The following is a 25,429-nucleotide window of genomic DNA, read 5'->3' on the forward strand; positions in this document are numbered from 1 at the left end:
ACCGCCAAGCTCCAGAAGAGACTCCAACGGATCCAGAACGCCTCAGCCAGACTCATCCTCGACATCCCACGACACAGCCACATCTCCGGACACCTAAGAGACCTGCACTGGCTCCCGGTCAACAAGAGAATCACCTTCCGTCTCCTTACCCACGCACACAAAGCTCTTCACGACCAAGGCCCGAGCTACCTCAACAACCGCATCAACTTCTACGCTCCCAAACGACACCTCCGATCAGCCAGTCACGCCCTCGCCGCCGTCCCACGAATCCGAAGAGCGACAACGGGAGGAAGGTCCTTCTCCTACCTGGCCGCCAAGACCTGGAACTCTCTCCCGACCTACCTGCGCCTGACCCAAGACCACCTCGCCTTCAGGAAGAAGCTCAAGACCTGGCTGTTCGGGTAGCAGCAGCACCCCCCCCCCCCCCTAGCGCCTTGAGACCCTCCGGGTAAGTAGAGCGCTCTATAAATGCCTATGATTGATTGATTGATTGAATGAACCAAGTACATGTGTCTGACCCGCCCACCATAGCGGTCTGCCTTGACTGTTAACTTAGCCCTAGTCTAGCACGACCATATAATCATGTTGCTGCACTATGTTTTTCTGCAGCATTCTTCATTTAACCTTTAAAAATGTACATCTCTGGTTCTACTTTTTGGATTTTTGCTGTGTAGGTGTCATATTATTTATGAAAATGTACTTTATTTTTCTACATTATTTGGGCTTTTTCTTGTGTTGTACTTTTACTTTATTACTGTTTGAGCACTGCATAAATACTTTAAACATTGCCTGGAAGTTAAACCTGACTGCTTTGTGCAAAGCTACCAGAGGGTTAAGAACAAGTTTATTTGGGGACATCAGCAATTCACCCTGAAAAAGATTGTGATTACTATTTAAGGTGAGTTCACACCTCCTCCCTCAACTAACACTCCAATTTCCTACATGCATTGTATATTGAAAACAAAAAATATTAGTTTTTTCAATGCAAAATTTGTATGTGTATGTCAGGACTCAGAACCCAAGCCAGACCTATTGGCTATCCCCACACCTGAGCAGCTTGGTTTGTGATGCACAATACACTGGAAGTGATTTCCATTTTAAATTAATAACTAGAAAAAGAATTACACTGACGTACCCCACTGGTATGTCACCCACGATGGCTATTCCAAACTGGGCATGCAGCTGTGCTCCATAAGATATTCCAGTGGCAAGAAAAAGCTGGAAAAAAATGAAAAAGGAGAATACAGTATTAAGAAAGAATGACCTTTCATACAATTAACATCCCACGCAATCTGAAGTCACTGGAGCTTCTCTTGTGGCATTGTAGTGAATGTGGCATATGATGTACCATTGCACAATGAATAGCAACACAGAGAACCAAGGGCTAGTAGATGTTCATATGGCCAATGAACTGTAGTATAAATAATAATGGACAGGTGTAGAGTTGAATATTACTACTTTACATTAAGAGCCAAGAACTGCAGGAGACATGGATCAGTAAAAGACACTGAAACCAAGATCTAAGGACGTTGTCTGTGAATGGTTCTTAACTGGTACCATGTGGATGAGTTCTTACCAAGAAGGATGCAGGTGTTGACCAGCGATGCATGCCAATAAGGGTAAGCAAGGATCAGTGTGAGCTGCATACAGCCAATCATTACGATCAGAAAGAACAAAGTCCTAGTGGAAATCCGCATATCGATAAGAGGCACCAACATCAAGGGATGGATAGATACCACAACCGGGCCCAATATGCCCTATGTTTGCGTTTGCCGGTGTGTTACTTTTTGCTGGTATTGATAATGTTTGGGAAAACTGAATAAAGAAACTGTATTTAAACAACAACAAAAACCAAGGAATCAGGAGAGAAGTTTGTATCAGCAATGGATATCAACCTTCTTTCAAACCCGTTCCCTTGTCATGCCCTTCCTCTTGATTATTTCTACAGCACATCACTATACCTACAGCTAGATACATCCTGTAAAAGAAATAAGGGATATGTAGATGGCAAGGGATAAGTATTTCATAACTAACACAAATCAATGATTGATGGAAACAGAAGTGTGGGCTATAGAATCATCAAGGACTAGTGCAGGTGTCTCCGACCAGTCGATCGAGATCTACTAGAAGCTCGTAGGCACCTTCAGAGTAGTTCACAGCCTTGAGCTCATTTTCAAAATAGCTCAGGGTTAGATTTTCCTTTTTTAAGTTAAAGGAAGGCTGTGTCTATTGTACATTATGAACACCAGGCTGCAGAGCAGGGCCTGATAGTGAGCAGTGCTCAGTCAGATTTGTGACCCACACTGGGTCACAGAGTTGAAAAAACAGTTCGACAGACATGAGGAATCTCGTAATATGGCGGGCGGTGGCCCACTCCTGCACCCCCAAACTCCTAATCGGGCCCTTGATCTTTTCTCCACTTTCAATTAAGCCAATTACGTCTTAATGTTTTAGGAAGCATTTTTTCATATTTTTTTTAATCCGGCCCATTTAAACAAATGACTGTATTTTTTCATATATAAATTTGGCACCGTGTCTACAAGCCACTGGGAACATGTTGCCTGCAGTTTGTAAATATGACACTTTGAAATGGAAGAAAATGTAAATGATGAATTTTATGGAATACATATAAACAAAGTTAACTCTTCTTCCATTTTAAAGTGTCACCTTACACACACTAGGCATCTTGCTCCCAGGGGCTGGTAGTCCTGGTGTCATATTTGTAACAGAAAAATACAGCCATTACTTTAGGTCGGAAAAAGTTTAAGTGCAGAAAAATTATTCTGGACATTTTTGCAGACAATGTTTTGCACTTTAAATTTTTCCATTTAAAAAAATTGTTGTAGATTTGTGTTACATATGTAATGGTGCCACATACAGTGAAAGGTATGTCTGTGCCACAAGTACATACAACACAGTCTCTCAGTCACCCGTACAAATATATCCCATTCATACGCATGCATGTTCTTACATCCCCAAAGACCGCACTCCCAATGACACATGGCAGCCCTGTCATAGGGCCTCTAGTCAAAGTGCTTTACTCAAACCATAGTATCTGGCTCTACGGAAATTAAGCTTAAAGTCAATGGAGCTGGGTGAGAGGGTGTCTGGTACTAATGTGCAAGTTGCTTAGCCTGCAGTAGATCACAATGATATTCACTGATCAGAAGTAGCTCTCGCTACAAAACAGGTTGGAGACTGGTGTATGTATAGGTCATAATGTACCCATTAGATAAGAACATCATAAACCAATTACTAGTGGAGACATGCACCAGTATTGTGGTTAATCAGTCTCCGTAGTCTTGTACAGCTGCCAACTTGAGCCAAAGTTTGAATACGAAGTCTGTTTTCTGTGTAGAGATCATGACTAGATATTTTATGTTCCACTACAGACCAGCACTGAAAAGGTTTTATAAACAAGCACTCTTCATTTTTGCTTAAACTGAAAAGTAGATTTAGCCATGCTTAACTAGAAGGGATGCAACCTTTAAAAAACCTTCAGAGGATCCTGGATTATAAGGACGTGTTGCAAATCCCCACATAACACATTAGACATTGCAGTTTAAAACAATGTCTTTCCTTCAACAAAGCAAACTCTTCCACGTTCTCGTGATAGGGATTCAGTGGTCTACGGACTATGCTGCAATTGCTGTTGAGGATTCTCCTTCCAAACTCAATTGGTTATGGTTCTTCAGCCCAAGCACCAACCCTCGCATCACACCTGGAGGGAATTTAAGGTCTCACCACAATCAGTTCGATAGGAATGGACATCTTTAGCTTGGAACTGAACTTCTGGTTCAGGAACTTGACTCCAAAGAGGGTCACCAAGGCAACAAGGCTGACCACGAGCGTTCCCAGGTTCGTCTGTGGCAGTCTGGAGCAGATCGCAATGATGGTCTATGGGAAAGACAAAGAGAAGGTTTGGTAAGGGTGTACATAACTGTACCACAAACATGTCACTGTCACACAAATATCACAAAGATTTTCAGAAGAAGCCCAGAACGCCACCTTTGAGAGAGGTGCAAACATTTCTTTTCTTTCACTTAGTCTTTATTGTATGCTGGTTATTCAAACCTGAATGGACCTACAGCAGAATAAATATACATCCAAAGTTAAAGTATCATTTAAGTTCTTGAAATGCAACTTTGAGAAAGTTTTCTACAAACCTTATCTAGTTCAGCAAGAGGCAGGTTAAAATTACATCTGTGTTTCCTAACATTTCCAGTGCATGATTCACACAACTCAATATTCTAAATTTACTAACATACATGTACACCTTAATTTGGAGTAAAAGTACATTTTTGTGGGCTGAGAGGGAATTATCGGGAGTATTTCTAGGAAACTGCAACACTAGCAGCTTTCTAGAAATACTATCACAGGAATACATAAATGCACACCATGCAGAAACTTATTGGCAAAAGTAAATTTTCACTTTTATTTCTTTTTTCCTCAATGAAAATATGCTTCCCTGTGAAAAGTCAGCTCTTTCTCGAGCAATGCCCCTAAAATGTGGAACTTCATCCCAGTAAACATGAGAATGAACCCTCCCTTCTTGAGCTTAACAAGACAACTGATGCTGCGCTGTATTGCACACCCCTGTTGCACTAGTGGCATCGATACGAATGCATGGATTACCCATGCTGTTTTTAGGTTTCGCCTGCACAGCTTGTGAAATCTATTGTATTCAATATAAATCTTAAAAGGGGCTTACATCTCACCCTCCTGCTTTTCATTGGTTCATTTACTTGCCACTTACTTGTCCTCCATTTCTATTGGCTGTAGACTACTATTTCCTATTGTTTCTCTTGTGTGTTTCACTCATCAGTGTCCTTAGGCTCAAGTACTGTTTTCATCCACTTTGCGGGATTTTTTTTTTTAAGTTTTCGCCTGCACAGTGCTTGCTGTTTCATTGTATTCACTGTTGGATTAACTGGATTCTTTGTTACTGTTTCTTAAGATAAAATGTGGGACTGGTTTTCCAACGGATTCTTTTGCCAGGCTATAAAAACAACGTTCTTAGCTCTCAATCAGTTTTTTCGCATTCAGACCTTTTGTCAGCCTTTTTGGAACAATGTTGCTGAGAGCACTTTTATATCAGCACGCCAGACTTGCCAAACTATAACTTACTCTATACCAGCTAATCATCCTTTAGAATTGAATTGTTCTATTACTGGAAATATTAAAAGCCTGGACGTCAACACAAACACTTGAACAGACTTTCAGTAACTTATATTGCACAAATATTCACCAAGCTACAACTTGCAAACAAAAAACAGTGTATTATTAACCACATAGGCAAACCTAATGCATTTACTAAGGGTTGTTTTTCGAGTTACTGTTTAATTAAAACCTCAATTAAAAAAACTTGGTAACATTTTTTTTTTTTAAAACTGAATATGGCCCATCTTTAGCGCTTTGAAGTAACCCTAAGGGAACTTGCAGCAAACTACAAAGTCAATGGTAAATATAAGAATTAAATTTAGAAAAAGCAGCATCTTTTCTCCAGTCTTACGTAAATCAAGGAGAGAGGTTGGTTGGTTTGGCTTAGACGCAGTCCAAAGAGGTTCTTCATCTGCGACACAGTGACATGAATAGAGGCGGCTGTTGTGTAGCCCCGGACCAGTGGCTCCGACAAGTAAGTGACGACAAAGCCAAACTGCAGCAGGCCCAGAACAATCTGGAAAGAAAAGACAAGTTTAAATCAAGGTTACTGATAACACAGACACCTATGCCATGCACTGGGCTGTGGCCCCCAAGTCGAGAGGAGGAGAGCTGGGAAGTCGGGACATAGAATGAGTGTCAGTAGACACCGTCTCTTAAGTGATCCCTTTGCCCCATAGTCTAAGCATCGAACCATCATCATGTTCAAATCTTGTATAAATGTCACACTGCTGTTCAGAAAGTGTCAGGGTTGCAAACTAAGACATGAAATGAAGCCTTTACATTGCTTAACTGTGCAGAAAATGTTACATCTTTTTGCTGGAATCAATTAGAAATCTCAGAATGTGCCAAATACCTGGTTTCACAAGCAAGGTCGGCTGGAGGACATAACATTTACTGACATTTTGAAACCTACATCTCATGCAGCACATTCATGGTGTTTTTTTTGTCACAACTAACTAGAAAGTGAATGTAATTACCTAACATTTTTACTTGTCTTTAAGAACAGAATTTTGTGTTGCTGAGACAGAAAGACAGGGAGAGAAAGAGGGAAAGAGAAAGAGGGTGAGAAAAGGAGAGAAAGAAAAAAATGAATAAAGGAAAGAGAAATAAAGCCAAAGCGCTTAGAAGAGGGAAAGAGAAATAAAGACAGAAAGAGAAAGGGAAAAATTAAGGGAAAGAGAAACAGATGAAGGAGGGTGCGAGGGAGAGAAACCTAGAAATCGAAGCCTTGAGAGATGGTGTTAGACCAGAGAGCCACAGGCAGTACTGCAGTAAAGGAAATCAGATTTGATTTTATAATGCCAACCAGTGCAAATGGATATTCAAGTGTTTGCTGTGGCTGACCTAAGATGGTATGTTGTTTATTTGACACGCTCTATGTCCATTAAGATTGCATCAAGCAAGTAGGGGGACAAAGTGAGATGGAAAAGAGGAAGCAGGGCAGAGGAAGGGGGAAAATGTGTGGACTCAGTACTCTTTTTAATAAAATGCTTGCCCCTTGCTGGGCAGAGCAGCAGTGTACTTTGAGTAGCTTGCTTGGGGGTACACAGGTTTGGACTGCAATCACAATATCCTTCATCTGAAGTTTTGTATGGCACGCTATATGTTTTTTTTTATTTTAAAACAATCATTATTATCTTTGAGAAAACAGTTGTAACTTCCCATTAAGGTTTTTCAGTGCAATGGGGCTTTTATTTAGATATTTTCACCCTTTGTCAAAGTAAGAAATCACTGTTCCTATGGGCGTGAGCAGTGGGAGACGACAAGGCCAGCATTAATGCCCTGCGCTGACCACCACCAAGCCCCCATAACTGGCTGAGGACCGCCTTTGGCCATGTGCAGCTTGATCTGAGCCGTATGCCGATGTGGGATTCCTGTTTTTTCCCCACATCTGCCAATGTGATATTCCAGATTTTATTTTGTTTTAATAAAGCTGCCAATGTGGGATTGATTCCTAGTTGTTTTTTTTGTTTTTTATAAGGGCTGCCAATGTGGGATTCCGTGTTTTTTTTTTCTTTTTAAAGATGCCAATTTGGGACTACTTTTTTTTTTAAATCCACAGATCTCATGTGCCTTACACCGGTGGCACCCATAAAAGGTTTTTTTACCAGCAAGGTCAAGACAGAATGGTGGGTCTGCAGATCTCCATGTATTTCTACAGATCCCAGAGCCCAAGATACATATTCCCACTGCCTCTCTATAATCTCCCCTCACAATTTCTAGGATCATGTACCACTTCCCAAACCCCATGATAACATCCAAAGTTTTGTTTTTTCTGATACTCAGGACCAAGTCCATTTCCAAGTCCATTTCCTCATATAATGGCAGAAACAACATTGTCAGTCAAGGCCATTTCCAATATTTTCACTCAGATTGGTCCGGTATCCACAAATTTATAAACGAGCAACGGGAGAAAAGCTTCTATCAAAAAATCCGATTTTTTAAATTGTAAGCTTGGTTTTAGTATTTTCTTTTAATACTACGATCCCCCACAGATAGGAGATCTGCAAATAAATAATAGAATATAGGTTGGAAGGCTGACTTACTCCTGTTTGCAATGCAGGCGACTGACTGTGAACCGATTTACAACTAACCACAAAAAAGGACTTATTTAGGCTAATTTTGATACTATTCCAGTTTTGTTGTCGTAGAGAACAAACATTACTATTGGATTGATCATTGGAAATCCTACTTTTAGTTCACGCATAATTAGTTTGGCGATTATGGACAAACCGTCGAATTTTGAGCACATTATTCAATCGGTGCCAAGTTTTGGTCAGATTTATAAAATTGGTACCAGGGTAATTAACAAATCATAAATACAATTCAAGTCCAAACCGAACCCATAACGGCATCGCTGATTTTACAATATGTATATTAGTTCACACTTTACAAACCACATATCTCTGAATTACAGATGATAAAAGCATGACACCACAATGGATTTAGAATTACACTAAGCCGCACCTTTAGTACACTCACTTCTATTGATCAGTCATTGACTGGGTCAGTACCACCCAATAATATCACTTATCAGTCTTAATTTATAGAAAGGTAAGTGCCAGGGCCCTTCTCAGCAGGCCACTGCCTCTTACACCACCCCACTGCCCCGCCAGCAATGTTAATGGCAGTACCAACATAACTACTAACCACCACGCTCCTACAAATGTGACAATTCAGGCTATTCTGGCAACTCAAAGGTACAAGAATTGTGTGGACGACAGGTAATATTGAATAGTTAAACAGCTATTGTTGTTCTCATCTCAAAATTCTACAACAGCTCCACCATGTGGCAGACTTAAGAGCAGGTGCTGAGAATTAAGTGCTGTGTCGGGCACCGGAAACCACCTGCTCAAATTAAGCACTGCTCCCCCCCTCTAGATTGGCAATTTAAACAAATCTCACACCTGAAAGATTCCAACCAGGAAGTTTAAGGAAACTGATATGTCCACCCGGGCCTGGTCCCTCGCTGCCACGTCCAGGACCGTCTCATTGTCAGGTAGCATGAAGTTCTCGTTGGGAGCCATGGACTCGGTCACGCTGCCAATCATGACAGCGATGATGGAGAAGGTACCTGCAGTAAGGGAAACAGACTCTTTAGACCTTGAGCGCTATGTTGTAAATACAAAGAAAACACTCGACAGCTGTGGTCCACAAAAATGCGGTCATTCGGACACAGGATTCTAACAAAGGTGTAAATTATGCGGCAGAGTTGACTAAATTAAGCAGCATGGAAAGGCAAATTATACGGTGTAATGTGCCGCAATTTGTAATAGCATCACTTTTAAAGATGGTAACAAGCTCTTCCCAGGGACTTCACCTTATTGGCGCCAGTTTAAAATCCAATCACAACAATAGGCGACTCAAAGATGACCAGTCAATCTTTGTGAAGGGCCTTTCACTACTACACAGCAACATGCGTACTCAAATTTTAAGTAACTCCTGAACAGTTTGATCTTGAAACTATTTATTTTGTTAAAATATGAAGATTATGCAGGAGATGATGTATTAGGTGGCAAATGCGGCAACTCATATTTATGCAGAAAACATTGCAGCTGCAGACCCACATGGGCTAAGGGGTGTGAGCTCTCCTGTGGCTCTCACTACGCTGGAGAAGCTCTAGCAAACCCCACTGCCGCTCTCCCGCTGCCCACACTGGGCTCCTACGGCTCTCCCGGGGCTCTCACAGTTCTAGTGCAGTTCCTTGTGGGGCTCCTGCCGGGGTCCTGTGGGGCTCCTGCGACCCCCTACTGGGCCGCCGCTGTTCCTGTTGAACTACTGCGACTTTTGCGGCTTTTACGGGTCTCTCTCCCCACATCTCTCTTCCCACGTCTCTCAAAGCTCCGCTTTTTTCGCTCTGTCTGTTGGCCTGATTGTCTGCCGCGGCTCCTGCTGGGTTGACGCGTATGCCACGGTTCCCGGAGCTCTCTCACGGCTCGCGACTCTTACAGCTCTGCGACCGCGATTCTTACCGGGCAGTAGCGCCTCTCGCTGCTGAGTCGTTGCTGGGTCGGACTGAACTGCTGGGCTGCTGAGCTGCCGGGCTCCCGCTGGGCTCCTGCTCCCGCTGCTACTGTTTGCTCCTACTCCTGTGACTCCCGTGTCTCAACACAGACGACGGACTCAGTTTGTGAGGAGACAACTCAGTCCAACCACAGACATTTCCAAAAAAAACTAGAGCAGAGCTGGATCTAGGCAACTCACATGCTCTAAGGTTAGGTCCACTAACGATATCCCATTTATTGTACGCCGATGATATTGTGCTGCTGAGTCACACAGAAATTGGACTTCGAAGATTGATCAAAGAAACTGAGGCCTGTACAAAACTTAAAACATTAATATTTGCAGTTAGCTTCTAACCAGATACCCCTCTTGGCATCATCCGTCTGTCCTTTCAATTGTATGTGCGATCTTTCAGTTCCTCTGTTCAATTCAAAATGAAGGCCATCTGGTTGGTGCAATCCTTCCAGCCAGAACCACATGATTTATATGTATGTATCTGGATTTGTGCATTTCTTGATATAAATATGTATCTATGTATCTATGTATTTATGAATTTACTCCTACTGTAAAAAGAAAATACGGTGGCGCACCAACCTATACCTTTCCTAATATATCCTCTACCTCCACTCTCTAACTCATCCCGAACCTCATTCTACTAGTATGATCTTCAAAATAACCCTTCTAGACTCTTCCCTCTTCTATTCCTCCTTGGATCAACCCAAACCTCCTTTTACTACGATGATCTCCCAAACAACCCTTCTAAATTCTTCCCTCACATATTTCTCATTCCAAAACTCATTTTACTACGATGATCTCCCAATAAACACTTTCTAGACTCGTCCCTCTTCCATCCCCATTATCCTTTTCAATCCAACTAACAGAGTCACATATCCACCACTCAAATCAACTCAAATATCAGACTACTAATCCCACCTAATCCATTTTGGGTTCCAGAGTAATGTGCCAATTGCCAAAAAGTGCTTTGAGGCCTCGTCATGGGAAATAAGCGCTATATAAATGCAATTACAATGCAATTCATAATTCCAGTGGCTCTGCGAATGAGTCCTGCATTACCTGTGGCATCCATAGATTGCATCTCTCCCCATGGATTGGACTGTCATCACACCTTGGCTTCAATCACGGTCTGAGCTACTGCCACCACCAAGAAATCTAGTTTTCTATCACACTTGCCCCGACCTGGGTGAAAGGAACCAAGGCGCGTGCAACCATACCAAAGATGGAGCACACCCATCTGGAGTGGAGACCACTGGAAGGAATGCGGTTGTAAGGGAGACCATGGTTCCATGGAGGACCCAGGAGGTACTTGGCCTCACCTGGAACTGTGTCACAACAAAGAAGGGGATTGAGGCTTTAAAGGCCGCACCAAAAGTCAAGTTCCTAACGTTAATCAGAGTCTGGGTGCGAATGGTCTAGGATACAACCCCCTAGATCCCAAAATAGAACAAATAAAATTTGTTCTGTAAATCTAGTTTCACAAGTTGACCTCGCACACCAAAAGGTTATATGATAAGCACAGTATCAATGTTCAATCAACATTCGTATTGTGAAAAAGGACAAGATTAAACTGTTCTCCCAAGAAATTTGTTCAAGTCAATTTTCTTCGTTTTATTCTTTCTTTATTTGTTCAAACACTCGCAGATAAAAATAGCCAACGCGTTTCGTCCGAAACCGGACTTCTTCAGGGCTACATTTAAAAAGATACAAAAATATATTTCAATATGTGTATGGATACAACAGTCCGTGCATAAATAATTAAATTTACAAATATTTTTAGATTCAAGGAGACATTTACAAAACACCAGACCATTCCGTTATGTACATCTTACAAAGAAAAGGCTTGAAACCATGCAATAAGATTCCTGGGAGAACATCAGCTATTGTAAAACATTTCGGTTGGTTCAACATATATTAGTGTGTTATATACAGGATGTTATTCACCAAGACATGTAAACAAAAAATCCCAATAAGCAGTATCTACTGAGTTTAGACGGAAAGTCACAATAAATGTAAACTGGATTTAAACTATAAAAACACATAACCTAATGTTTGTGTCACGAATCAATAGTCATAGATGATTTTAACTCTCTGTGCCCAAACAAAGGTTATATGCGAGCAGTGTCTACTAATTTATAACTTGAGTCATGAGATGACCATGTCTAATAAGCTTTCAACTGTGATACACATTTGACCGTTTCTATAAAAGCTCCAAAGTTGTAACATATTCTCAATACCTTAGCGCAGTGTACTCTCATGTCGAGCGTTCCATCCGTCCTGACAGGTATACAAATAATGAATTTCTATAAATAAATATATAAACGTTTTAGTAACGATGGTCATGTATAGAAAAACTTTTGCATGGCAAGAGACAGCTATCACTATCTGGCAGGCCAGTAATGGAAATCTAGGTCATGTGTCCGATACGTATGGCTATGCAAAATAAGTTTATTGAGCAAGCCCGACACCTGAAAAGCCTGCCTAATTGGTGGATTAGGGGCCATTTAACAGTCATTAGGAAATTAAAATGTGCACTTACTATGGTTATATCCTTGGCAGATTTAGTAATCATCCATTCATTTGGGATCCAGTAGAGTTAGGGGAAGAGTAAAGTATATGCCTGAAACCAAAAAAAATTTGGACACTAGTTATGTGAGGAAGTTTTCCTGACTTGCTAAAACCCTAATACAAAGTATCCATGGGTAATGAGTAGTCAAAAAAACAAATGTACCAATAGTGTGTAATCACTATTGTACCCATATTTAGGGCTAGATTTTTTGAGCATTTGACCTAAGTAAAAAGACCAATTACCGAAACAGGTAACACAGATAGCACTGATGTCTACAATTTCCAAAGATTTAACATAAATTGTTTACACGGTTGAGGAAATATTTATTAATTAAACAACTAACAGCCAAAACCTTGTCTCATAACGTTCACTCGACAAGAGTTAAGAAAACCGACAGTTCAAGGCAATAGTATGACCATCGTTACTAAAACGTTTATATATTTATTTATAGAAATTCATTATTTGTATACCTGTCAGGACGGATGGAACGCTCGACATGAGAGTACACTGCGCTAAGGTATTGAGAATATGTTACAACTTTGGAGCTTTTATAGAAACGGTCAAATGTGTATCACAGTTGAAAGCTTATTAGACATGGTCATCTCATGACTCAAGTTATAAATTAGTAGACACTGCTCGCATATAACCTTTGTTTGGGCACAGAGAGTTAAAATCATCTATGACTATTGATTCGTGACACAAACATTAGGTTATGTGTTTTTATAGTTTAAATCCAGTTTACATTTATTGTGACTTTCCGTCTAAACTCAGTAGATACTGCTTATTGGGATTTTTTGTTTACATGTCTTGGTGAATAACATCCTGTATATAACACACTAATATATGTTGAACCAACCGAAATGTTTTACAATAGCTGATGTTCTCCCAGGAATCTTATTGCATGGTTTCAAGCCTTTTCTTTGTAAGATGTACATAACGGAATGGTCTGGTGTTTTGTAAATGTCTCCTTGAATCTAAAAATATTTGTAAATTTAATTATTTATGCACGGACTGTTGTATCCATACACATATTGAAATATATTTTTGTATCTTTTTAAATGTAGCCCTGAAGAAGTCCGGTTTCGGACGAAACGCGTTGGCTATTTTTATCTGCGAGTGTTTGAACAAATAAAGAAAGAATAAAACGAAGAAAATTGACTTGAACAAATTTCTTGGGAGAACAGTTTAATCTTGTCCTTTTTCACAATACGAATGTTGATTGAACATTGATACTGTGCTTATCATATAACCTTTTGGTGTGCGAGGTCACCTGGAACTGTGCATGGAAATGGAAGGGGCACAGCTCTGCTGTCTTTGTATTGAACGAGGGTCTACCCTGGTGCTCTAATGAACAGTCATGTTCAAACACAGCTCTGTGCACTATTGTTTCTGTTCCTTTCACCATGGCTCAGGACACCCATTCCTTGCTGGGCCCAAGCTAGCCCTAGGGAAATGGCACATGAGGTCATAAGCACTGAGAGACGTGAACACCATGCAATAGTTGAGAGAAGAGAGCTCAAATAGGAACAAAGTTCAGCACAGTTGTGCACATATTAGAAAACTGGGCCAAGGAGGTCTTCTTGAAAGTGCCATTCCAGTGGAAATACTGTAGATCTCCCTTTAATGTTGTCCCTGCACTAGTGTGCCAAACACAAGAACTGGGCAGGAGGCCAACTAAACTGGGGAGGATAAATTATAACTTCCTTCTATTAGAAAGAAATGAGAGATGGCGGACGCAGGCATCATGTGGAGAAGATGTGCGACTCTAAGTAAAGCAGCAGAAGGTACAATGCCTGCTCTATGGAAGAACCCGGTCACAAAACGACCAATGGGAAGTCAGTCACCAGGAGCTCTAGAGGCCATCTTTGAGTCTTGCACAGGCACGTTGAAGGACATATGCCGCCCTCCATTATGAAATCTGGTCAAGGACGGGCAGTTAAGCAGGGCCTTCAGGGCAGGTATGGTACTGCTAAGGAATCATGGTTGGGGGGGGGGGAGCCCTACTAGAGCTAGGGGGTAATACCAGATCATCACCTACAACTGAATAAGAGTATAGTGGTTAAACAGGGAACAGTAAGCAACAGGCACTTAACAATAACACTGTACACATCACAAGCAATGCAGTTGGGGAGGGACTGAGCAGCAGTAAGACCATGCCTGGCTTTGGAACCAGCAGGATGCTCTACAGATCTGAAAGAACAGCCTACAATAAGGAACTGGAGAGGGGTATAGTGGCTTCTGACTGACAGAGTTGTGATAAACTAAGATTCAGCTACAGGACCATGAGCTCGCCAATAAACTGGGGGCACAAGAGAAAATCAGACCCCCTCTTAGCCGCACAGTCTGAGAAACCACTGATGAATTTGGTACAAAGGTGATTGTTGTGCAGCCAACTACAGTTGAAGGGAAGCACAGTGTGAGGGAACTAAAGCAGAAGGGATAGCAGAAGACACAATAACAAGCAAAGAGACACTTATCCAGGAATCTTGGCATGCATTCCACAGCTCGAGTGGGCAGAATGATAAGGAAAAAACTAAAGATAGCAAAACAAAATAACGGACAAATACATCATCTCAGTGATCAGAAATGAAGTGCTGCCAGGAAGGAAGGTAGACCAGGAGGCCTGGACATGAATACTGTAGCAAACAATATAGAAGTATTGTCCAGATGGCTTTTAGGGCTTGTGGTATCATCTGGGAACCAAAAGAAGTTGGTGGAAATTATACTGAAGTTAATCATAGCTGACCTCAAAAAAACATCAGACTGAGCGAAAGGAACACATGTTGAAATAGATAGCCTACGTCAAGACATAAAGGGCTTTAAAAGTCCAAAGTTTATAGAATGGTGCACTGAGCACAAAAGTTGAAACAAAGAGGAGGATATGGAAAGCCATGTAGTAATAATTTAAAGATTGTGGATCTAACTGAGAAGAACAAAGGCCATATAATAAACCTGCTTCTGGAACAGCAAGGTTGTACACGAGTTGTGCCCTACAAGTATGTCTTAATTGTTCTTTTTTGAAGGCATGACAACCACCAGTTCACCACAAGGGGTGACCCACAGAGCACTAGTAGCTTGATCGTTCAATTAGTGGGATGGGTGCACCCTATTTAAGAGGAGAATAAGTAAAAGGCCTAATGAAAACTAGCATGAGAAAAGTGAATAGCTGGTTGACCACAGCTGGTGCCTCCCAAGATGAGAAAGATGTTCAAAAGGTTTTAGAACAATTGCACAGCATGGACATATACCAGATGTTACACAGCTAATTTGAGGTTACTGCTGGACAGGAAGTCTTTTTAAAAAACAGACTAGCAGCAAGCATAGATTCAGGTGATGGATGTCGTAAGACAAAAGTCTGACATCTCAGCACACCAAAACCAGGACTCGATCAGACGGTAAACGTTTGAAAGCCAAGATAGTGGAACAGAGCCAGAGGACAGCATCTGCATGCGTTACAATCCTGGAAGAAAGTCTGCTCCAGATGGAGGTAGGAGAAGGATGAAGACCCTGACAATGAGAGTGATGCTCAGGAAGAGTGGCTTGGTCAGGTTGCTGGACTGAGCACTGGTGTTGCAAAAATGATCCAAGTTGTAGTTCAGGCAAGTGATATTTGGTAGCTGGGACTCCGAGCCAGTGGTTAATCTGAGGCAGTGAGTGGCACCAATACTTTTTTATGGGACTGGGCTTCTTTTAGGTCGCTCCTGCGGGTTTTGCCTCCAATAGGACTCTTGTTTAAATAACAGACGAATTTCTAGACTATTCTTTTGAACTGTACAAATGTTCACCTTTTATATCACTACAGGCAGCCGCTGGGAGAGGGAAGGGCTTAAGAGCCGGCACCCGACCCAATAGGGTGCATGCATCCAGCGGTGACTAGCCTAAGGAGACCGTTTCCATATCTTGTGAGGGTACCTTCCTCGCTTGGGCATATCTACAAATCGAGATTGCAGACCACATAATAGGGCGATTAACCCTGCGGTCAACCCCAAGTGTCCTCTCACCTATGTGGGTTACCATCTCTATTCGGAACCCCCTTTCTTTTCTGACGTGCCCATTCACTGCATTAGTTAGGTCCTGAAGAAACGTCACTGATCATTCAGACTCCTAAGGCATGAAACTTGTCGACCTTTTGTTTAGTTACACGGGCACATCAGGCCTCATAGTAACTCACCAACCTTCAGGTTTTTTAACCTACCAGCAGCACCACACTATTAAAAAGCTCACTAGTGGATACCCCTAGGTAGTTTTATTTACCCCTGCACGTACCTCACCACCTATTTCACCGGATCTACCCCACACACCCGCACTCACCAAAAGGCTTTTCTCTCAAAAGATTTTTGTTTAAGTGACCCCCCAGGGGCCCGTCGGGCATTGCAGTGCCAGCCCAACGAGGAGCAAGAGCCCGATGATGAAGCAGGACATCCTTCGGGGTGTGTGAGGGCAACTAAGAGGCAAGACTTGGCCCTCCCCTTCGAGAATGGATCCTTCATACTGGGGGTGAACCTCTGCCTCTCTTTTTCATCCTTCTCTTCTCATCTCCCCTACTCTACATCTTTCCTTTTTGGACTGGGTGACATCTTTCACCCTCCACATGGAACAGGGCCACTTGTGATTTAATATACACCTTTTATATCTGACATAGTGAAGTTTTTATTTTAAATCAAAAGTATGCAATGTTATTGCTTCCCCAGTGCACTGCAGTATCACCACCCAGAGCCACTTTCCTGCCCTGCTCCTTCAAGCAGAGACTGCTTCCTGCATGAGCCTGCCAGGCCAGGCCCCTTACACAAGCCACTAAGGCTGGTGCTGGGCTCCTGGGCAGCACCGTAACCTGCAGCCTGCTCTTGAAAATGGTGCTCTAGCAGGAAGTGGTGGTGTTGTGCAGCAGAGGTTACAACACGCACCACAAGGCAGTTACGTCACAAACTGCAGATGTTCAGGCTGCTGCCACACACTCCTCTTGCAGCTTCCGGAACCTGACACTAATAGCCCTCAGCTGGTTTCAGCTGGTGTTCCACACTCTTGACCAAGAGCCCTCCTGCTCGCAGCCCCAACCCCTCCACCATCCTGCTTCAGGGTCTGCAGGGGGTTTGCGAAAGAGGTCTCAAGCTCCTCATGGCCCATGATGAGCAATCCATAGCCCAGTGTCTCATTCCAGCAGAACTCAAGCGCACTTGGAGGGATCGTGGCTCCACTTCATGCAATCGACCACTTGAACACCGCATTGTCCACAACCAGCAACCCCAACAGGACACCGAGAGAAGCAGTCGCCGGCTGGAGGGCTCTCTTCTGGTCTTCCATAACTTTTTCAGTGCCTCGCCACAGAGACACACTATCAAACTAGGCACTCAGGGCAGGGGCTTGTCCCTGCAAACCGAGCCCCCTCTATTTTAAGGCACTATGTGGCTTTCAAAACCCTAACCTCTTCTTCGGGGAAATCTCCAAAGAGAATTTAAGGGGGGTTGGAGCTGAAGTGAGGCTTGTAGCAAGGGTGGCCCTGGGAGAGAGGGAGTACTCTTGTGGGCTAGGACACAGGAAAGTTAAAGCGAAGGGATTGTGGAGAACTACTGGGAAGGTTGAGCTGCCAGCAAGTTAGACACTTAGAAGAACACTACTGGATTTGAGCAAAAAGGCTCACTGGACACTTGAGCCTAAAATGCTTTCTAAATTGTCAAGTAAATTGAGGGTCACAGTAGGCATTCTCCGCGTACACCCCTCCATTTACAAATGTTGGCATCAGGGAATACACTTAGGGCCATATTGTTACAATCTCAGGGAACTCAAAACACTGTTTGTCAAATAGTTGAGCGTTGTGTGGCTTTTGTTTGTATTATTTTTAGAGTTCACAAAGGTTCTGATTTTGTTTTAATTGACTTCAGTAGCTGTATTGTTAAGACTTTTGTATTTGTCGTTTATTTATTATGAGGTATTATGTAATTTCGTACAGAACACCATTGCTTTTCAAATCTTGTGTTCGAACCCGGTACTATTTTAAATAAAAAACAAATACTTCAAGATAATGACTCAGGCATGTTTAGTGTTGGTATTTGTGTTTTTTAGGTATGAGGGGGCACATTATACGTTGCATGCTTGTACAAATGAAAATTTTTAAATACAATGTTAAAGCATAAGAAGGAAGCAAAGTGTCGAACAGTTTTGTGGAACCTGCAGTGAATCTGTTCCATGTGTGAAGCGCCTTCACAGGCGTGTTCTGCATTTCACAGCTGTGTTTCTCCCCAGACGTGCCTGGAACGAAGCATGGTCTGTTATAAACCTGCATGTGGGGACAGTGTCAGGATTCTACAGGAACAAGCTTTGGGTGGTCACAGGTCCTCAAAAGCAGCCAGTCTGAAGATAAATTGCAAGGATGTTTGCATCCTCCAGGTGAACTGACATTTTGTTGCCTTAATGCTCCTGCTTCCGAAGCAACAGGGCAATCCCAAGCCAAGCGCTCAAATCTGGTGGCCACTTGTGGTAGAGACATAAGATAGCTCCCTGAAGTTACCATACTAAAGCACTAACTCAGTAGCCAAGTTCTACTTAGAAGACTTCACAGTCTCCCAGGCCACTCAAGTCCTTCCAATCATTGGCAGATCCATTGGTGGAAGCACTCTGCAATACAATGGGGTCTAATTTCCATTTTGCTACTTTAACCTGCACGACAACTTTCAGACCCTCCTGGCTCCAATGTCATCCCACTCAAAGCAAATGGATGAGAACTTTCCTGCTTATCTAAAACATGTATCACTGGTCTCAGAATATGCTTCAATCTCTTAGTTTTTGGGAAAGCAACGGAGACGGATCTTTCTTCCAACCACTAGAGATCAGCTAAAGAGGGACACTGCAGTTTTAAAGTACTTAAGTTTGGGTACAACAAAAATGCATACTGCATAAGTCTGAGGGGATGTTATGAAATGACAATGTGTTTTAAGGTAGGACAGTTATCGCCAGGTCCATCATGCGGGAAGGGGGAGCCAGGGGGCTTTCACCCTGGCCCGCAAATCTTAGGGCTCGCTTCACAAACACATAATTGATAATAAAACAGAAGGCGGGAGTTGTTCCTTCTTAATGCAGCTAATGTGACATCACCACTCGATAAGTGAAACCAGAGATTAGACCCTCAAAGATGTTAGCCCCTCCTACACCAAAGGTTCGGATATGCCTGCGGACAGTGTGCCATCTGAGAAGTAGAGACACATGGTGAGAAATAAGATGTAAAGATAATTAGATATACAAAGAGAAACACTGTGGACAAAACAGAATAGGGGTGTGAAAGAAAGAAATGAGATGAGGGGATAAGTGGGATAAAAGGAATTGTGCACTCCCATAGAGGTCCTCACACACAAGTGCATAAGTCCCATCACACACACACACAAAAACACAAGCACCCAACCACAAGCCTACACAAGATGTAGCAAATGTGCACCTAGTATTGTCCTGTTTGCATCCTTAGGAGGCTCTGCTCACCTGCCGAGATGTGCCGCGATGTCCCAAAGATGGAATACAGTAGCACAGGGTAGAAGGAGGAGTACAGTCCAAAGACTGCAGGGACACTGGCAAGGAGGGCGTATGCCAGACCTACACATACAAGGAAGAGAGCAGAAAAACCATTAATGCACATTCTTGAGACCAGGATAATAGAGAGCAAGTCATCATAAACGCCGGTGCTGTCGCTTAGCTTACCACTCTAAAGGACTACAAACAGCCACCACTGTGACGGGCAATTTAGCAAATATCAAAGCATGGTTTAAGCTGGTTACTCACGCAGGCAAACTTCGTGATAACTAAGAAATGTAGATATACTTCTGGTCGAGCAATGTTGGAGCGTTAGTTATAACTGAGCGCATCTGACCACTCTGGTGCTAGGTGGGAAGTTAACATGCACCTAGTTGACAGCGAAGCTAACACGGAGGTAAAAGTGCCTGCAGATAAAGATTAAGCAATCCAGAAATGGCACTGTGTTTAGAGCAAGAACCCCACCACCTCTTCTGCAGTCAGACAACTGTGTTGAAGGCTGGATGTGTCTGAAAAAAGACAGAAAATTACCACATAAATAATCCTGACACTTCTCCTTTGGTAGCTCAATCAATCAATCAGGGAATTGTAAGCGCACTACTCAACCACGAGGGTCTCAAGGTGCTCGGGGGAGGGGGGAGAGGTAGCGGTTCCGCTTAGTCGAAAAGCCAGGTCTTGAGAGCCTTCCTGAAGGTGTTCAGGGAGGGGGCACGTCTGATGTCGATAGGGAGTTTGTTCCAGGCCCTGGTCGCGATGTAGGAGAAGGTTCTTCCCCCAGTTCTTGCTCTGTGGATGCCCGGGGTTTCAGCGAGGGCGAGGTTGGCAGAGCGGAGGTTTTTTTTGGGTACGTGGACTGTGATTCTTTGGTTGAGGTATTGGTGTTCTGTGTTGTGTAGACATTTGTAGGCGTGGGTGAGTATCTTGAAAGAGACTTTTCTCGATGGGGAGCCAGTGGAGGTTCCGTAGGTGTTTGAGATGTGCTCGTGTCAAGGGATGCCGATCATGAGTCTGGCGGCGATGTTCTGTATCCTCTGGAGTTTGTGGAGTAGGGACTTGTTGATATAGAGGGCATTTCCGTAGTCCAGTCTGCTGGTTATGAGTGCATGGGTGACTGTCTTCCTTTACTCGGGGGGGATCCATTTGAAGCATCTGGAAGCTTCACTGTGGGACCCTTACCGTGCATGTGAGAAGGACAACATTGGACGCTGGAAGGTGGAGGCAGAATACAATGCAGAGGTGCACCAGAGCAGGTAAAGAAAGAAATGCGCTGAACTAGTGAGAGAACCGTACAGAGACACTAAGTAAATCAAATGGGTCAATCATGGAAAACCAAACCATATACACAATTTACACAGGGAGCACTTGCCCTTTGGCACTGATCAGCAGTAGCAAAGGGCCCAAAGCATCTAGACCAGCAAAAACGAAATCTAGCACAGCATAAAAAAATACAGGCAGTAGAGGCAAAAAGATAGGGAAACCACGCCAAGGATGTCAGATCTAACAATCTGGCATGTTTAAAACTTTAAAGAATCCACTAAAATAACTTTCATGTCAGTCTTTTTAAGTTCTTCTTCAACTCCTGCTTGTGTCATGATGTTTGCTTCTCCAAGTCATCTATACGCCCGCTCATCTTATCAATTCTGCCAATTAACTGATCCAGTATGGTTTGAAAGTTGCCTGGCATTTGTTTAAGTAGCTTCTGTACCACCGTTGTCAGGTCCTGGAAGCGTTTGGGGTTGGTTTCAGCCATGTCTCGGGCCTCTGTTGCTTTGAAGGGTGCTCCTTTAATAAGTGGGAGCATTGATGGAACACAAAGTGCAATTTTAGATCAGTGACTGAAGGTTTACCCTGTTTACGTCATGGCCCTAGCCCCTTCAATGTGTTTTTCTGCAATAAGAGAAGCCATTGCTCTGCAGTTCTGGTTTAATGTCACGGCGGGGGTGGGGGGCTGGCACACAAGGTAGAACTCTGTCTATTCTTAGGTGCCCCGCATTTTCAATTTACTGCAGCCAAAACCCTTTGATGGTTTGTCAGAAGCACAGTTCATGAGTGTTGGGCTGTGAGAATTTTAAGACCAATGTTTGCAGCCTCAAGTGCATTGATAGCCTGATGATTCGGTGGACACCTCCGCCAGTTTCTCATTGGCAGGGGCCTTTCCATTTATTTCCCTTGATTATTAATACAACTCTCTTGCTTCTTCTAGTACAGTCCTGGTGTGCTGGTGAGACACATCAACCACCAAGCTCCTTCAATGCATCTTTGATTCTTAAAGAGTGCACGCCTGCTTTAGTCCTGAAATGATTGTCCAGGCAAGTTGTTGCTTCTCTTTGGAGTGGCGGGGGGGGGGTCCATAGGGCTGGAGGGATAGATGGGCTGGCATTCTTCTAGGAGGAACCTATAAAAGCTACAGCTCCCTACCTTTGCTGGTGAAAAGGTCTTTTCACTCTCTGAAAAAGCCCTCCTCCGACTCAGACAGACTGGGGGCAGCTACTGGAATAAACATGCAGCGGAACTACAAGTTAGGCAAGTACCTGTGCTGTGTCTGGAAGACAACAGAGGCGTAAGCTCACTACTCCGCAACAGCACATAAGAGGTGCAGCAACACGGCAGCTGACAGCAGCACTGGCTAAATGTCCTCTGCCTGAAATGCTGTAAGGAATGGACAGTCATGCTGCTGTTGCTCTTAGAAGGCCCAGCGGGGGAGCTCTTGCTTGCCACTGCAGACCTACAGAAGGGAACCCCTAGCCATTAGGCGTGAGAATGAAAGAGAGGAACAGGGCCGGGCATACGAGTAATCTTGCTCTAGATTCCAGGACAACCCTCAAACCAGCACAGCAATAATGCTTCACATAATGGATGAGGAGTGCAGCACATACTGAGGCAAAGAAGATACTGGCATGGCAATGGGGCTTCGCATAGTGGGAGAGGTGTGCTGCACATACTGAGGCAAAGAAGATACTGGCATGGCGATGCTGCTTCGCATCGTGGGTGAGGAGTGCTGCACGTATGGAGGCAAAGAAGATACTGGCATGCCAATGCTGCTTCGCATAGTGGGAGAGGTGTGCTGCACATACTGAGGCAAAGAAGATACTGGCATGCCAATGCTGCTTCGCATAGTGGGTGAGGAAGGTAGCACATAATGAGGCAAAGAAGAATCCGGCATGGCGATGCTGCTTCGCATAGTGGACGAGAAGTACGGCACATACGAAGGCAAAGACGAAAACAGCATGGCGATGCTGCTTAGCATAGTGGGTGAGGAGTGCTGCACGTATGGAGGCAAAGAAGAATCCGGCATGGCAATGGGGCTTCGCATAGTGGGAGAGGTGTGCTGCACATACTGAGGCAAAGAAGAAACTGACACAACAACAGTGCTTTTCAAACAGAAAACAAGGTAAATGAGGTTTCAATATCTGCTTTACACATGGCTGGAAATGTAGAAATTGGCGTGAAAATGTTGCTTCAACTATGGAGTAAAAGTGAACTGAATCGTCAATGGTGCTTGTGTGCTGTGTTGGCAGTACATAATTGGAACAGCGTGAAGCTGCCATGACAAGGGGTGCATGACATACTGAGGAATCTTTGAACTTACACAGTCATTCTATGGCAAGATGAACACTCGAAACATGGAATTGTCTGTAACTTTATATACAACTAATACAAAACTCTGTCATCAGACCTAGGGCCCACACCCACTCCCTCTGACCCTGTCAGAAACACCTTGGACAACAAAGTCACCATGGAATCGCAGATCAATCCCATCTACCTGCTTCCTTACTCTCACATGCTACATACAATCTCCAATTGGCTACCCTAACACATGAGATGCACCGTGACACAGGCCCTTATCACCAGCCAACTGGACTACGGCAATGCCCTCTACATAGGCATCTCTGTACACCTCCTACAGAGACTTCAGACCATACAGAACACCACAGCCAGACCCATCCTCTGCTTCCCCAACAAACCCACATCAGATCCCACCTCAGGCAACTTCACTGGCTCCCCGTACAGAAGAGATGCCAATTCAAGCTGCTGACCCACGCACAGAAGCCTCTACACAACAAAGGACCTGCCTACATTAACCACCACCTGAACTTCCACCAACCATCGAGAAGACTACACTCAGCCTTCCTTTCACTTGCCCATACTCCTCGCATCTACGGAAGCAGAAGTGGAAGACGCACCTTCGCCCACATCGCAGCAAAGACCTAGAACAAGCCTCCCCAGGCACCTCCGGACCGTCACCTCACTTCCGGGATTCTCAATGGTCCTCAAGACCTGGCCTTACGAATAAGCCTCCCGGACCTGCAAGTATCTGGATAGCCTATTGGGTGATTAGCCACACCTCATGATTGATTTAAAGTTCGAGGCCTGTAAGATCAGTAGCTGGAGGTAACAGGCAACCAGCATCAGTCCATGCATCTTAAGCATCCACCTGGGCCCTTGGTCATCTGGCGATGGAAAATTACATGCCTATGAAGAGCCCTCATCCACCTGTGCATATTAAGCAGGACAACCCTTCTCTTTCAGCAGCACAGCTGGGAGGCTGAGTTATGGAGAATCCGGACACCCTGGAGCATGTGAGCACCGTTTAGATACATCTTTGATGCACTTGGTCCTATAATGCTGGCACCCTAGCAAATAACAGAATTGACATGGAAAACAGTGTAAAAAGTACAGGACACAGAGAACATACCTTGTGGAAGCTGCATGATTCCAACACTGAGGCCAGACATAATGTCTCCGAGGAGCCATTCCTTGACGCGATACTGTGGGAGCCAGCGCAGGACCGGGATGAACTTCAGCAGCAGGGATTTGGCAATAGGTCCCGAACATCTGGAAGGATTGACGGTATTGGTGAAAGTTACAAGTCACCGGAGCAGAACACAGTTCAATTTATGTGTGTTTGGTGAGAGGAAATGTATAGGTGCAGTAAGTTCTCTTGGAGATCAGCAAGAAGGTCAAAGGTCAGACAACATGGAGCTGCACATAGAGGAAGAGGAGTAACAAGAAAGAGCTCAGATCAGGAGCACAAGGGGGGAGAGCATATTGCAAGGAACGACACAGCGGGTAGATTTGAACAAGGCTGGAACAGATGCAGAAGAACACAGGAGGGCACTGAAGATCAGGAGGAGAGAGTGATGAACACAGTGAAACCTAGGGATGAAACATGATCAGAAATGTGTAAGATCAAGAAAGGAGTCACAGGGCAAGAAGTAAGACCCAGAACGGCCAAACAGAGAGAAATGGAAAGAGATTGTACAACACTGAACTGGCTGGGAGTGCAAAGTCACAACAGAGAAGGGGAGATACTTAGCAGAGGGAGTAAATAGGACATGTGGATGTACAAGTGATGTAATTCTAGTACTAAAGATGACATTATACAACATCAATAACAGTTATGAGACCACCACTGCGGAGGGATGGTGGTGGAGACCCTAAAAGGCATGTCAGGGAGGCCCTTGGCACTGGAGTCTCTTGCATTTATGTAGCCCATGGACAGGGGACCCTTGGCAGGTGAACAGGGGGTGGTGCCTAATTAGGACACGTGACCCAGAGATGCCCTCACGATAAATAAACGTTTCAGCCGTGATCATGTTAACTCTGTTGGTCTCACGGTCTCCCTGATAGAGGTGCCGTGAGATACAGTGATGACCAATGATG

The 25,429-nt window shown here is 43.7% G+C and overlaps 1 protein-coding gene and 1 pseudogene across 2 annotated transcripts in view; both read right to left on the bottom strand.

The window, feature by feature from the left end:
- LOC147693064 (solute carrier family 26 member 6-like) overlaps positions 1 to 25,429 on the bottom strand; it is a 222,609-nt gene that overhangs the window by 117,691 nt on the left and 79,489 nt on the right. For both annotated transcript variants that reach the window (XM_086939311.1, XM_086939312.1), the window contains exons 3-8: positions 24,462 to 24,601; positions 19,718 to 19,828; positions 8,571 to 8,737; positions 5,513 to 5,677; positions 3,745 to 3,897; positions 1,136 to 1,218 (exon numbers count right to left, since the gene is read on the bottom strand). In XM_086939311.1, the coding sequence (XP_086795437.1) occupies positions 1,136 to 1,218; positions 3,745 to 3,897; positions 5,513 to 5,677; positions 8,571 to 8,737; positions 19,718 to 19,828; positions 24,462 to 24,601 (819 nt within the window). The remainder of the gene's footprint in view (positions 1 to 1,135; positions 1,219 to 3,744; positions 3,898 to 5,512; positions 5,678 to 8,570; positions 8,738 to 19,717; positions 19,829 to 24,461; positions 24,602 to 25,429) is intronic.
- Positions 21,280 to 21,515, bottom strand: LOC147693065 (heat shock factor-binding protein 1 pseudogene; annotated as a pseudogene).

This window comes from Lissotriton vulgaris, chromosome 9 (genome assembly GCF_964263255.1).
Source record: "Lissotriton vulgaris chromosome 9, aLisVul1.2, whole genome shotgun sequence".
NCBI classification, from domain to species: domain Eukaryota; kingdom Metazoa; phylum Chordata; class Amphibia; order Caudata; family Salamandridae; genus Lissotriton; species Lissotriton vulgaris.